The sequence below is a fragment of the Pongo pygmaeus genome, chromosome 2 (assembly GCF_028885625.2).
Source record: "Pongo pygmaeus isolate AG05252 chromosome 2, NHGRI_mPonPyg2-v2.0_pri, whole genome shotgun sequence".
NCBI classification, from domain to species: domain Eukaryota; kingdom Metazoa; phylum Chordata; class Mammalia; order Primates; family Hominidae; genus Pongo; species Pongo pygmaeus.
In genome coordinates this window covers 104,398,443-104,413,261 of record NC_085930.1, presented here as the reverse complement: position 1 = coordinate 104,413,261, position 14,819 = coordinate 104,398,443, and the positions used below count along the sequence as shown (strand labels likewise).

Below are 14,819 nucleotides of genomic sequence, written 5' to 3'. Positions count from 1 at the left end.
GTTAGTTTCCTTAAGTGCTTTTTGAGTGTTTCATTTGCTTTCTCGACCTTCCCTGAGGATTGTGGCCTCCAGGCACAGTGAAGGTGATATTGTATCCCTAGTGCCCTCGAAATTCCCTGAGTTATGGCTTTAAAAGCCTGACCATTGGCCGGGTGTGGTGGCTCATGCCTGTAATCCCAGCACTTTGGGAGACCGAGGCGGGCAGATCACAAGGTCAGGAGATTGAGACCATCCTGGCTAACACGGTGAAACCCCGTCTCTGCTAAAAATAAAAAAAATTAGCTGGGCATGGTGATGGGCACCTATAGTCCCAGCTACTCGGGAGGCTGAGGCAGGAGAATGGCGTGAACCCAGGAGGCGGAGCTTGCAGTGAGCCAAGATCACGCCACTGCACTCCAGCCTGGGCGACAGAGTGAGACTCCATCTCAAAAAAAAAAAAAAAAAAGCCTGACCATTGTTGGTCTGTAAGCTTTGGGGAAGCCCAAATCTAGAAATTATTTCATATATTAGGACTTTAATCAGTTCCTGAGCCTTCTCTGTCTTGCAGGGGAAAGCATCTATCCAATTTGTAAAGGTATCAACACAGACCAACAAGTATTGAAATCCCTTTGACTTAGGGATATGGGTGAAGTCTAACTGCCAGTCCTCTCCAGGATAGTGACCTATTCTTTGTTCCCCCAAAGGGACCTTAGGATGGACCAAAGGATTATTCCTTTGGCACACCTCACAGGCTTTGACTACCTGTCGGATGGTCCGGAGGAGATTTGGCCCTGTAAATAGGGATTTGGCAATTTAATGAGTGTTTTCAATACCCATATGAAAAGTTTGGTGGAGGGTTTTAAGTATTTTCTGGTGGCTGGCTTTAGGTATAAGTACCTTTCCTTCTTCTGTTGTTAACCACCCTGAGGGTAGAAAACTGTGCCCCCATGAAAGTCCCCATTCTGTTTCAGTCGGGGAATACTGGGGCTTAATCTGTTGGAGGGGGTTGTTCCATACCAAGGGTCCTTCCATAGGTATTTCTAATGGGAGGTTCCACCTGGCAGCAATTTTGGCCTCAGCATCTGCCTGACAGTTTTCTTCTGCCTTTTCTCCTTCACCTTTCTGATGACTTCGGCAGTGTAAAACTGCCGCCTCCTTGGGTTTTTGCACTGTGTGCAATAACTCCATAATTTCCTTGTAGTATTTAATGGGGGTTCTTCCCAGAGGTTAGGAACTCCCTTTCTTTCTATATTGCAGCATGGGCATGTAGGATTAGATAAGCATACTTGCTATCTGTATAGACATTTATTCTTTTTCTTTTTCCCAGTTCTAAGGCTTGGGTAAGTGCCACTAGTTCTGCTAACTGGGCGCTGGTCCCTGGGGGAAGAGGCTTACTTTCAAGTATGGTTACATCACTAACTATGGCATAACCTGCCCTTCATATCCCATTCTCCACAAATGAACTTCCATCGGTATATAGGTTAAGGTCAGGATTAGCTAAGGGGACTTCTAAGAGATCATCTTGGACAGCATAAGACTGGACTATAATTTGTTGGCAGTCATGCTTGATTGGTTCCCCATCCTCTGGGAGTAAAGTGGCAGGGTTGAGGGCTACGCATGTATGTATTTGAAGCACTGTTCCCTCAGGGAGTAGCACCTGGTATCTAAGTAGGCAGTTGTCTGATAGCGATAAACTTCCTTTGGCACCTAATATGCCATTTACGTGAGTAGTCCAGACAGTGAGATTCTTTCCTTGTATTATTTTGATAGCCTCTGTCACTAAGACGGCCACTTCCGCAACTACCCGTAAACAGTGAGGCCAGCCTTTTGCTACTACATCAGTTTCTTTACTTAGGTATGCCACTGGTTATGGGGTTGTCCTGCGGGTCTGAGTAAGGACTCCAAGAGCTATCCCTGCTCTCTCTGTGATGTATAAAGAGAAGTTTTGGCTGGGCATGGTGGCTCACGCCTGTAATCCCAGCACTTTGGGAGACCGAGGTGGGCAGATCATGAGGTCAGGAGTTCAAGACCAGCCTGACCAACATGGTGAAACCCCGTCTCTACTAAAAATAAAAAAATCAGCTGGGCATGGTGGCGAGTGCCTGTAATCCCAGCCACTCAGGAGGCTGAGGCAGGAGAATCACTTGAACCCGGGAGGCGGAGGTTGCAGTGAGCTGAGATTGCGCCATTGCATCCCAGCCTGGGTGACAAAGTGAGACTCCGTCTCAAAAAAAAAAAGTTTTGTCCTGTGGGAAGGCTTAAGGCTGGAGCTTGAATTTGTTCCTTCCAATGCGCAAACTTCAGGGTTGATTCCCTCCTCTGGTAGGGGACAACAAATGGGTAACTTATTCCCCATATTCATGTAGATAATAGCTCCAGCTTTGGCTAATATATCCCTCCCTAATAAGAGTGTGGGACTTTCAGGCATAACAAGAAAGACGTGAAAAGAGCAAAGTCTCCCAATTACAACTGAGAAGGTGGGAGAAATACCTGGTAACAGGCTGTCCCAGTATTCCTCAGATGGTAACAGACCTTGAGGACAGTCGCCCAGGACAGGAGATTAACACTGAGAAGGCCGTGCCAGTGTTCAGGAGGAAGTCAATTTCCTGGCCCTCGATGGTTATACGTACCCAGGGCTCAGTGAGGGTGATGACATGGGCTGGCGCTTGCCCCGGGCACCCTCAGTCCTGTTGTTGGATCATCTGGTTGGGGGCTTGTGGCCCAGAGGACCTTTGTCCTCTGGGGTAGTGCACCTTCCAGTGATTGCCTTGGCATAATGGACATGGGTGAGGGGGCAGCTTGTTTCTCATTGGACACTCTTTTTTAAAGTGTCCTTGCAAACCACACTGGTAACAAGCCCTACCAGGTGATTGGCATGCTCCATTTTCTGTCCTCTCTGAACCACCAAGGTTGGTTTGTCTGAGGGCCATGACTAAGGCGGCAGCCTTTCTCTGATCTCACTTTTCCTTTTGGGCCTGTTCCTCTTGGTCCCTACACTGAGGTTGCTAGGTTTAATAATGCCTCCAGATTTTGTTCAGGGCCCAGGGCTAGCTTTTGGAACTTTATCCTGATATCTGCAGCTGATTGGGTAATAAACTTATCTTTTAGGATCAGTTGACCCTCGAGTGAGTTGGGTGACGGGAGTATATTTTCTTAAGGCCTCCCGTAACCACTCGAGGAAGGCAGAAGGATTTTCTTCCTTTCCCTGAGTTATGGTGGACATCATTGAATAATTCATGGGCTTTTTCCTAATTCTCCTTAGTCCTTCTAGAACACAGGTCAACAGATGTTTGTGACTCCAGTCCCCATGATCTGAGTCAAGGTCCCAGTGGGGATCCTTGCTGACCGGGATAGCTTGCTGACCGGTAGGGAATTTGTCCCTTTCTTCAGCTGTCATTCTGTCATTTACTTGACTAAGATACCAGGTATCTCCAAACTCCTGGGCTGCAGCTAAAGCCGCATTCTTTTCATTAAAGGCCAGGGTTTGATCTAACAACAGCATGACATCTCTCTAAGAGAGATCGAGGGTCTGCCCTAAACCCTGTAGGACATCTATATACCTATCAGGATCATCTGAAATCTTCCCTAGATCTACCTTGATCTGCTTTAAATCAGAGAGGGAGAAGCAGACATGTACCCGGGTTGGGCCAAATTCCCCTCCCCCTACAGCTTGAAGGGGACGTAACCGATAGCCTGGGGGTTTTTGTGGTCCTTTGGAGATTTCTTTGCTTGTTTCCTTCTGGGCGGGGGAGATTAAAGGAGGCTTCTCATTAATAGGAAGGGGAGCTATAGGGAGGCTAGGATATGGAGGTAAGCTGAGAGGCCCTCCTGTGGGATGTAAATTGCAAGCTTTGCATAGTCGTGTATTCTCCTTCAATGAAAAGAAAGCTTGGTCATAAGGTATTTCACTCCATTTGCCTTCCCTCTTACAGAAAATGTCAAGCTGCAGGATAGTATTGTAATTTATACTTCCCTCAGGTGGCCATTTTTCCGCATCAAAGACAGAATATTGGGGCCAGGCCATAGTGCAGAAAAAAATGAGCCACCGCTTTTTCAGGGTTTGCAGGTCAAATTGGTCCCAATGGCTTAGGATGCATTTCAAGGGTGAGCCTGTTGATGCCTGAGTGTTTACCATCTGAAAGACAAAATCGCCCATGGTTTTGGTTTGTTTTTTTCTACCCCCAGTCCAAGAACCCGCAATGGTCCCTGGACCCTGCTGATTGGAATAGTTGCACTCACCAATGCACAGCAGAAACACCTCTTGCCCAAGAACCCACAACGCTCCCTGGACCCTGCTGATTGGAATAGTTGCACTCACTGACGCAGCAGCAGAAACAGTAGTTTTCCTTCTAGACCACAAGGAGGACTGAGGAAGATCAGATTTAGTGGCCCTTACTGACACATACTCGAAAACCTGCACCCTTGTCTGTCTTCCTAGATCACAAAGCGGACTGAGAAAAATCAGATTTAGTGACCCTTACAGATGCATTCTTGAAAACCTGTTAGAGTCCTAAGCATTCTCCTGTTAGTACTGGGACTTTGCCCCGTCCTATAAAGATGTTACGCCCCCAAAATGAAATGGAGGGCCATACCCTGAGGGAGGGGAGGGATCTCCAGGGTTGGAAGAGTGACACCTTTTATCCTTACTTGAATAGGAAGGATATCATTTCTGAAGCTCCCCATATCCTAGCTGCAGGAATAGCTTTTGTTAGGCCTGCTAGTCTGAGGAGGGATCCTAAAATTCCAGATAGTCCCCCCTACGATGGAGCTTTGGGCAAAAATTATGTCTTTCTGATTGGTGAGCCTAGGTGCCTAAAGAAGGGAATAGAGTCCTGGAGTTTATACTAGAAATCATTATTACAAGAGAAACTAGAAAAGCATCAGACAAGGAGTGGTTTTTAGAAGCAGGACTAGCCTCGGAGAAGAGAAGTGAGAGAAAGTTTATCTGACAAGCATTAGGACCCAGGAGGCAAGGGTCAGGATAGATAGGATAGATGGGTGAGTCTCCCTTGGGCGACATGACTTTGAGAGTTCCACTCATGGCCCCAGGGTCAACCAACTTGTTGTCGGGACCCCAGAGCTGAATGGCTTTCCTCTCTGTCAACCCTTATCTCAGCCCAGAAGTACAGGAAAAGCAGAAGCTGGTTCCAGGCAAACCAACACTCCCCACTCTGAAGAGTCAGGGGTTGTTAGAGAGCCCTTTCCTAGAAAGCCTGACACCCATGTCTTTAGTCCAGCGGCCACGCTAGTCGCTTTTAACTGGCCGACAGGTGCCCGGTATTTAGCCCCTGAATTCTAAGGAAAAATAGAACAGAATAGCAAGCGAAAGGGGTCTGATGGTACTCACTGCTTGGCGAAGGCCCCACGTTGGGCGCCAAAATGTGTCCAGAATGTATTTCTTCCAGTGGGTTCTTGGTCTCGCTGACTTCAGGAATGAAGCTGTGGACCTTCACGATGAGTGTTACAGCTCTTAAAGATGGTGTGTCCAGAGTTTGTTCCTTCAGATGTTCAGATGTCTCTGGAGTTTCTTCCTTCCAGTGGGTTCGTGGTTTTGCTGACTTCAGGAGTGAAGCCGTGGATCTGTGTGGCAAGTGTCATAGCTCTTAAAGGTGGTGTGGACCCAAAGAGTGAGCAGCAGCAAGATTTATTGTGAAGAGCAAAAGAACAAAGCTTCCACAGTGTGGAAGGAGACCCAAGCGGGTTGCCTTTGCTGGCTGGGGTGGCCAGCTTTTACTCCCTTATTTGGCCCTACCCACATCCTGCTGATTGGTCCATTTTACAGAGAGATGACTGGTCCATTTTACAGAGTGCTGATCGGGCCATTTTACAGAGTGCTGATTGGTGCATTTACAATCCTTTAGCTAGACACAGAGTGCTGACTGGTGCATTTTTACAGAGTGCTGATTGGTGCGTTTACAATCCTTTAGCTAGACACATAGCGCTGATTGGTGCATTTTTACAGAGTGCTGATTGGTGCATTTACAGTCCTTTAGTTAGACACAGAGCACTGATTGGTGCATTTACAATCCTCTAGCTAGACAGAAAAGTTCTCCAAGTCCCCACTCAGCCCAGGAAATCCAGCTGGCTTCACCTCTCAGTTTGTGAGCCTTCTGCCTGGGGAACCCCTGCAAAAGTTCCAACAGGGGTCTGTGGACCCTTGCCAGTGGTGATGATAGGATTACTTCCAGGTAGCTGTACTTTAAATTTAAAAGGACTGCAAGTACAAACAGGAGTCATTGATTCAGATTACAATGGGGAAATTCAAATTGGTATATCTACTTCTGTTCCTTGGAAAGCAGAGCCAGGAGAGCGTATAGCACAACTTCTGATTGTGCCGTATGTAGAAATGGGGAAAGTGAAATTAAATGAACAGGATTATTTGGAAGCACAAATAAGGCAAAGCAGCTTATTGGGTGAATCAAATTACTGATAAACATCCTACCTGTGAAATAACTATTCAGGGAAAGAAATTTAAAGGTTTAGTAGATACGGGAGTGGACATTTCAATCATTTCTCTATAGCACTGGCCGTCCACGTGGCCAATTCAACCTGCTTAATTTAACATAGTTGGAGTTGGTAAAGCCCCTGAAGTATATCAAAGTAGTTATATTTTGCATTGTGAAGGGCCTGATGGACAACCTGGGACTGTTCAACCAATTATAACTTCTGTACCTATAAATTTATGGGGAAGAGATATATTACAACGATGGGGAGCACAGGTTCTGTATAATTCCTGAGCAATTATACAGCCCTCAAAGTCAACATATGATGCATGAAATAGGGTATGTCCCTGGTATGGGACTAGGAAAAAATTTGCAAGGTTTGAAGGAACTGCTTCAAGTGGAAAGACAAAGTTCCTGCCAAGGTTTAGGATATCATTTTTGATGGCGGCCATTGTTAAGCCTCCAAAACCTATACCTTTAAAATGGTTAACAGATAAGTCAATTTTGATAGAACAATGGCCACTAAGTAAAGAGAAACTGGAGGCTTTAGAGTACTTACTTACTGAACAATTAGAAAAAGGACACATAGCTCCAACATTTTCCCCTTGGAATTCTCCAGTCTTTGTTATTAAGAAAAAATCAGGTAAATGGAGAATGTTAACTGACTTAGGAGCTATTAATTCACTTACACAACCTATGGGGACATTACAGCCAGGATTGCCTTCTCCTGCTATGATTCCGAAAAACTGGCCTTTAATAGTCATAGATTTAAAAGACTGTTTCTTTACTATCCCCTTAGCTGAGCAAGACTGTGAATGGTTTGCATTTACAATTCCTGCGGTAAACAACCTGCAGCCTGCTAAGCATTTTCACTGGAAAGTGTTGTCACAAGTCATGTTAAATAGTCCAACAATTTGCCAGACTTATGTAGGGCAAGCAATTGAACCTACTCGTAAAAAATTTTCACAGTGTTACATTATTCATTATATGGACGATATATTTTGTACTGCCCCCACTCAAGAAATATTGCTTCAATGTTATGATCACTTGCAAAATTCAATTTCTCACACTGGTTTATTTATAGCTTCTGACAAAGTTCAGACTAATACTCCTTACTTCTACTTGGGGACCTTAGTAAATGACACTACTATTGTGCCACAGAAAGTAACCATATGTAGGGATCAATTGAAAACATTAAATGACTTTCAAAAATTACTAGGGGACATTAATTGGATACAACCTGTTCTAGGCATTCCTACCTATGCCATGAGTAATCTATTTTCTGTCTTTAGAGGAGATCCTAGTCTCACTAGCCCTCAACAATTAACAAAGGAGGCTGAGGCAGAGTTATAGCTGATTGAAAAGCAAGTCCATAAGGCTCAAATAAATAGAATAGATCCAGAGAAGACTCTGGATTTGATAATTTTTCAAGCTCATCATTCACCTACTGATGTTATTGCCCAACAGCAGGACTTAGTAGAATGGCTTTTTCTTCCACATACTAATTCACAGACTCTAACTTCTTATTTGGATCAAATCACTACTATCATAGGAAATGGGAGAACTTGGATTGTTAAATTACATGGATATGATCCTGGAAAAATTATTGTCCCTCTCACGAAGGCACAAATACAGCAAGCTTTTATAAACAGTCTTACTTGGCAAACCCATTTAGCTGACTTTGTGAGTATTCTCGATAATCATTTTCCTAAAACAAAACTGTTCCAATTTTTGAAATTAACTAATTGGATTCTCCCTAAAATAACTAAATTTAAACCAATTGAAGGTGCTGAGAATGTTTTTACAGATGGGTCTACAAATGGTGAAGCTTCTTATTCTGGCTTGAAAGGTAAAGTTTTTCAGATGCCTTATATGTCAGCTCAAAAAGCGGAGCTTGTAGCTGTAATTGAGGTATTGACTGTTTTTGATATGCCTATTAATGTGATTTTGGATTCTTCATGGTTCATTCCACACAATTAATTGAAAATGCTCAGTTACGATTTCATACAGATAAACAACTGATGACTTTATTTACCCAATTGCAAATAGCAGTTAGGAGTAGAATGCACCCTTTTTACATTACTCATATTAGGGCTCATATGCCTCTTCCAGGACCTTTAACTGAAGGAAATCAAATGGCTGATTGCCTAGTTGCCACTGCAATATCTAATGCCAAACACTTTCACAATTTAACCCTTGTTAATGCCTCTGGTCTCAAACACAGATACAGCATTACCTGGAAAGAAGCTAAAGCTATCACCCAGTGATACCCAACTTGCCAAATGGTGCATTCCTCATCTTTTACAGGAGGAATTAATCCTCAAGGATTGGAACCTAATTCTCTTTGGCAAATGGATGTCACACATGTTCTGTCGTTTGGGAGACTAGCTTATGTACATGTATGTGTGGACACCTTTTCTCACTTTGGGCTACATGCCAATCAGGAGAGTCTCCTGCCTGTGTTAAATGTCACCTTTTGCAGTGTTTTGCAGTGATGGGTATTCCAGCTTCTATTAAAACAGATAATGCCCCAGGCTGTACTAGCCAAGCTCTAGCTACATTTTTCTCTCTATGGAATATTAAACACATTACTGGCATTCCATATAATTCTCAAGGACAAGCCATAGTAGAAAGAATGAATCTCTCCCTGAAACAGCAGTGGCAAAAGCAAAAGGGGAGAAACAGGGACTACGGGACACCCCATATACAATTGAATCTAGCATTATTGACTTTAAATTTTTGGAGCCTGCCTAAAGGCCAGATGCTGTCAGCAGCTGAACAGCATCTATAGAAACCAGCTACAAAGACAGAAGCAGAACAACTGGTTTGGTGGAGAGATCTGATAACAAAAAGTTGGTAAATAGGTAAAATAATAACTTGGGGTAGTAGTTATGCTTGTGTTTCTCCAGGACGGAATCAACAGCCAATTTGGTTGCCATCAAGACATTTAAAGCCTTAACTATGAGCCAGATACCCAGGAAAAGGTTTTGGGAGGATCCCAAAGACCCACCAGTTGCAGCCATGTTGAGACTGATGCTGAGGAGGACCCCAACTGTCACAAGCAATACCCATCGAACACAGCCACCTACCTGGGGACATATCAAGAAGCTGTCACAGATGGTGGAAGAAAACCTTAGGAAAGCAGGACAACCAGTCACAATTGTAATTTAATGATAGCTATGATAGCAGTGATCACCATTGCCATGAGTATTCCTTCAACAAGGGCTGACACAGAGAACAATTTTACTTATTGGGCATATTTATCAATCTTGGCTGGCAATAATGCCTGGATGTAATCACTCTATGACACATTTACACATGCTTTCTGGTCTCAGTATTTACCATAATAAATCTGCTCCTATAATTGAGGCATACAGCCCTCAAAAACCTATTTGTAAACAGAATTGGACCTGGCCAGAAATAATGAATGTACTTGTTTCGGAAGATTGCATTGCAGAATAGCCATAGATGCTGCATAACAATTCCTGTGGAATCATTATTGATTGGTCCCCTAAGGGACCAAGCTTGAATTGCACCTCTCAGTCAGCGTGCCACGGCCACACTATGTTCAGCTGGTTTAAACAAAACGGTCAGATGGTAGAAATTGTAAGAAATATGGCAAGAGTTCCTATTATCTGGAAACGTGGCAGTATAGTGGCACTTCACCCTCAAATGATGTGGCCTGCTGTAGGAGCTAAACATAAGGATTTGTGGAAACTATTAACGGCTCTTAAATAAGATTGAAATTTGGAAAAGAATAAAAAAAAGCATCTAGAAGGACACTCTACAAACTTGTCTTTGGATATTGCAAAATTAAAAGAACAAATATTTAAAGCATCCGTGGCACACCTGACCTTAATGCCAGGAACTGGAGTGTTTGAGGGAGCATCAGACAGATTAGCAGCTATTAACCCGTTAAAATAGCTAAAGACACTTGGCGGCCCTGTGATTTCAATGATGATTGTGCTTTTAATCTGTGTTGTTTGTCTTTGTATAGTCTGCAGATGCAGATCCCGACTCCTGCGAGAAGTAGCTCACCATGACAAATCTGCTTTTGCTTTTATCGCTTTGCAAAACAAAAAAGGGGGACATGTTGGGAACAGGCCCCCCAAATCTGGCCATAAACGGGCCCCAAAACTGGCCATAAACAAAATCTCTGCAGCACTGTGGCATGTTTGTGATGGCCATGATGCCCATGCTGAAGGTTGTGGGTTTACCGGAATGAGGGCAAGGAACACCTGGCCCACCCAGGGCGGAAAACCACTTCCAGACATTCCTAAACCACAAACAATAGCATGAGCAATCTCTGCCTTAAGGACATGTTCCTGCTGCAGATAACTAGCCAGAGCCCATCCATTTGTTTCGGCCCATCCCTTTGTTTCCCATAAGGAATACTTTTAGTTAATCTATAATCTATAGAAATAATGCTTATCACTGGCTTGCTGTCAATAAATATGTGGGTCAAACTCTGTTGGGGGCTGAGAAAAAAAAGGAAAAGCATGCTTTCTCAGGTTATGCAACAATGTTAAGTAACACAAATTGTTACACAGACCTCTGGGGTTTTTTTGTTTGTTTTTTTGGTTTTTTTGACGGAGTCACTCTCTCACCAGGCTGGAGTGCAGTGTGGCACAATCTCACCTCACTGCAACCTCCAACTCCCTGGTTCAAGTGATTCTCCTGCCTCAGCCTCCTGAGTAGGTGGGACTGAACAGGCACACACCGCCATGCCCAACTAATTTTTTTTTTTTTATTTTAGTAGAGATGGGATTTCACAGTGTTGCCAAGGCTGGTCTTGAACTCCTGAGCTCAGGTAGTCTGCCCACCTCGGCCTCCCAAAGTGCTAGGATTACAGGCATGAGCCACCATGCCCAGGCTCTGGTGTCCCTTTTTATAAGGATACCAATCCTATCATAAGAACTCTACCTTCATGACTTCATCGAACCCTCATTACCTCCTAAAGGACCCATCTCCAAATACTATCACTTCAGGGTTGTTACTATGATACCATCATAGCAACATATGAATTTGTGGGGGACACATCCAGTCCATAACAAGGCCTGTGATTGTTTTATTATGCCTCCTTCTCTCCCTTCAGCCCTGCTCTGTTGCTTCCCTGGAGGCACACACTCTAAAATTAATGTGTACCCTCTAGTTACTTTCTATACACTCAGTTACATAATTGTTTAGTGTGTATAATGTAGGTTTAAAAACTTACATAAATGATCTGTAATAGAGTTAATTCTTTTTTTTTTTTTTTTGAGACTGAGTCTCACTGTATCACCCAGGCTGGAGTGCAGTGGCGCAATCTTGGCTCACTGCAACCTCTGCCTCCCGGGTTCCAGTGATTCTTCTGCCTCAGCCTCCCAAGTAGCTGGGATTACAGGTGCCTGCCACCATACCCAGCTAATTTTTGTATTTTTAGTAGAGACAGCATTTCACCATGTTGGTCAGGCTGGTCTCGAACTCCTAACCTCGTGATCTGCCCGCCTCGCCTCCCAAAGTGCTAGGATTACAGGCGTGAGCCACTGTGCCTGGCCAAGTTCAATGTTTACCTTTTCCTGTACTCAAAACTATGTTTTTGAGAAGTCTCAAAAATCCCATGTGATTATATATAAATTTTTTTTTTTTGAGGAGTCTCACTCTGTTGCCCAGGCTGGAGTGCAGTGGTGCAAACTCGGCTGACTACAAGCTCCACCTCCTGGGTTCATGCCATTCTCCTGTCTCAGCCTCCCAAGTAGCTGGGACTACAGGCACCCGCCATCACGCCTGGCTAATTTTTTTTGTATTTTTCAGTAGAGACGGGGTTTCACCATGTTAGCCAGGATGGTCTCGATCTCCTGACCTCATGGTCCACCCTCCTCGGCCTCCCAAAGTGCTGGGATGACAGGCGTGAGCCACCGCACCCGGCCGATTATATGTAAATCTAACTTAATGCTTCTGGCTGCTGAATCAGCTAATGCATGTACCTTATTTTATTTATCTATTTTAATGATGAACAGGTTGATCTTTTAAAAAGATAATATTCTTGGCCGGGTGCAATGGCTCATCATGACTGTCATCCCAGCACTTTGGGAGCCTGAGGTGAGCAGATTACCTGAGGTCAGGAGTTCGAGAGACAAGCCTGGCCAACATGGTGAAACCCCATCTCTATTAAAAATACAAAAATTGACCAGATGTGGTGGCAGGTGCCTGTAATCCCAGCTACTCAGGAGGCTGAGGCAGGAGAATGGCTTGAACCTGGGAGGTGGAGGTTGCAGTGGGCCAAGATTGCACCACTGCATGCCAGCCCGGGCAACAGAGTGAGACACTGTCTCAAAAAAAAAAAAAAAAAAAAAAAACATTTTTGGCCCTGCACGGTGGCTTACGCCTGTAATCCCACCAATTTGGGAGGCTGAGATGGGCGGATCACCTGAGGTCAGGAGTTCAAGACCAGCCTGGTCAACATGGTGAAACCCCATCTCAACTATAAATACAAAAATTAGCCTGGTGTGGTAGCACATACCTGTAGTCCTAACTACCCAGGAGGCTGAGGCTGCAGTGAGCCGAGATCATGCCACTGCACTCCAGCCTGGGCGACAGAGTAGGACCCTGTCTCAAAACAATAAAATAAAATGATAACATTCTTTTAATCTCTACAATTTTATGAACTGTAATTTCCAATATGGTATTGTAGCCCAGAATGCTGTTATACAAAGAATGATGATGTCTGTCCTTTCTGTTTGAGTTTCCATCTGGTTGTTCCCAGATTGTAATAAAAATGTGTGGTATTCAGAATTTCCTTGTGTTTCATTGTACTGACAATATACAGGGGACTTGAAGGTCAGAACAAGCTATCACTCTGCCAAAAATGTTCTGAAATGGACAGCTGTGAACTATGATTTCATTTGTTCAGGATATTTGTCCATTTGATACACTTTTTTTGCTAAATTTCAGGAACAAGAAGTCATCCAACTGGAATAATAATCAAAATGATTATTCCAGTCTCAGTGATTCCCAGTTCCTCTTTGGATCTCAGTTCTGTCCAGAAAATTCAGAAACCCTATCAGCACCCTTGGACTTTGGTGCCCACTTGAGACATTCAAAACAGTCACAACAGAATTCTCTGGAGGTGAGTCTGGTTTCCAGAATTGATCTGCACACATTTCACAGTCAGTATGGAGATAAACTATAAAGAATACTTATTCTGGCCAGGTGCAATGGCTGACACCTGTAATCCCTGCACTTGGGGAGGCTGAGGCAAGTGGATCCCTTGAGCCCAGGAGTTTGAGACCAGCCTGGGCAACATGGCAAAACCCCATCTCTACAAAAAGTACAAAAATTAGCTGAGTGTGGTGGCTGAGGCAGGAGGATTGCTTGAGCCCAGGAAGTCAAGGCTGCAGTGACCCATGATTCTGCCAGTGTACTCCAGCCTGGGTGACAGAGTGAGACCCTGTGTCAAAAAAAAAACAAACAAGGCCAGGTGTGGTGGCTCATGCCTGTAATACCAGCACTTTGGGAGGCCGAGGCAGGTGGATCACAAGGTCAGGAGTTCAAGACCAGCCTGGCCAAGATGGTGAAACCCCACCTCTACTAAAAATACAAAAATTAACCGGCTGTGGTGGCAGGCGCCTGTAATCCCAGCTACTCGGGAGGCTGAGGCAGAGAATCGCTTGAACTCAGGAGGTAGAGGTTGCAGTGAGCTGAGATCAAACCACTGAACTCTATCCTGGGAGACAGAGCATGACTCCGTCTCAAAACAAACAAAACAAAAAAACCCAACAACCAATACTTATTTTTTAGCCTTAAAAAAATTACTTATTCTGTTGGAATGTATTTTAGAATTGTACATCTGTAAGGATTACTCTCCTAAAGGGATTTGTGCTTGATTAGTGACTCATTTGACTTGATAGTCTGAAATGGCAACATTTATATTTGCAGTTTCTTCTATTACAAAGCAACATAAAATAGTGTCAATCCCTTGACCACTCCTAGGGAGAGGCAAATATATATACATATATATTTGCCTAAGGCTAGTCATACTATTGTTTGCGAGAATTTAATAAGTAAAAATAGTTTTCATAAAATAGAAATAAAATAACAAATTTTATTTTAGACAGACTTTTTTAAATAATAAACTTCATGTAATCTGTATACTTTAGTCAACTATACTACATTATGTCCTTGAAGAAGAAGGAGATGAGGATTCTGAGGCCTAGGTTAGTGAGTAAAGGCCAGAATGAGGAACAGAATCTCTTGAATCCTTGATTTTTTGAGATTAACCTGTGTTTTCCTTTTTTTTTTTTTTTTGAGACAGAGTCTTGCTCTGTCACCTGGGCCGAGGTCCGGTGGCATGATCTCAGTTCACTGACTGCAACCTTCGCCTCCCAGGTTCAAGTAATTCTCCTGCCTCAGCCTCCC

The 14,819-nt window shown here is 43.9% G+C and overlaps 1 protein-coding gene across 11 annotated transcripts in view; it reads left to right on the top strand.

The window, feature by feature from the left end:
- Positions 1-14,819, top strand: part of IHO1 (interactor of HORMAD1 1) — a 64,589-nt gene that overhangs the window by 29,121 nt on the left and 20,649 nt on the right. For all 11 annotated transcript variants that reach the window (XM_054481697.2, XM_054481702.2, XM_054481699.2 and 8 more), the window contains one exon: positions 13,356-13,530. In XM_054481697.2, coding sequence (XP_054337672.1) covers positions 13,356-13,530 — 175 coding nt within the window. The remainder of the gene's footprint in view (positions 1-13,355; positions 13,531-14,819) is intronic.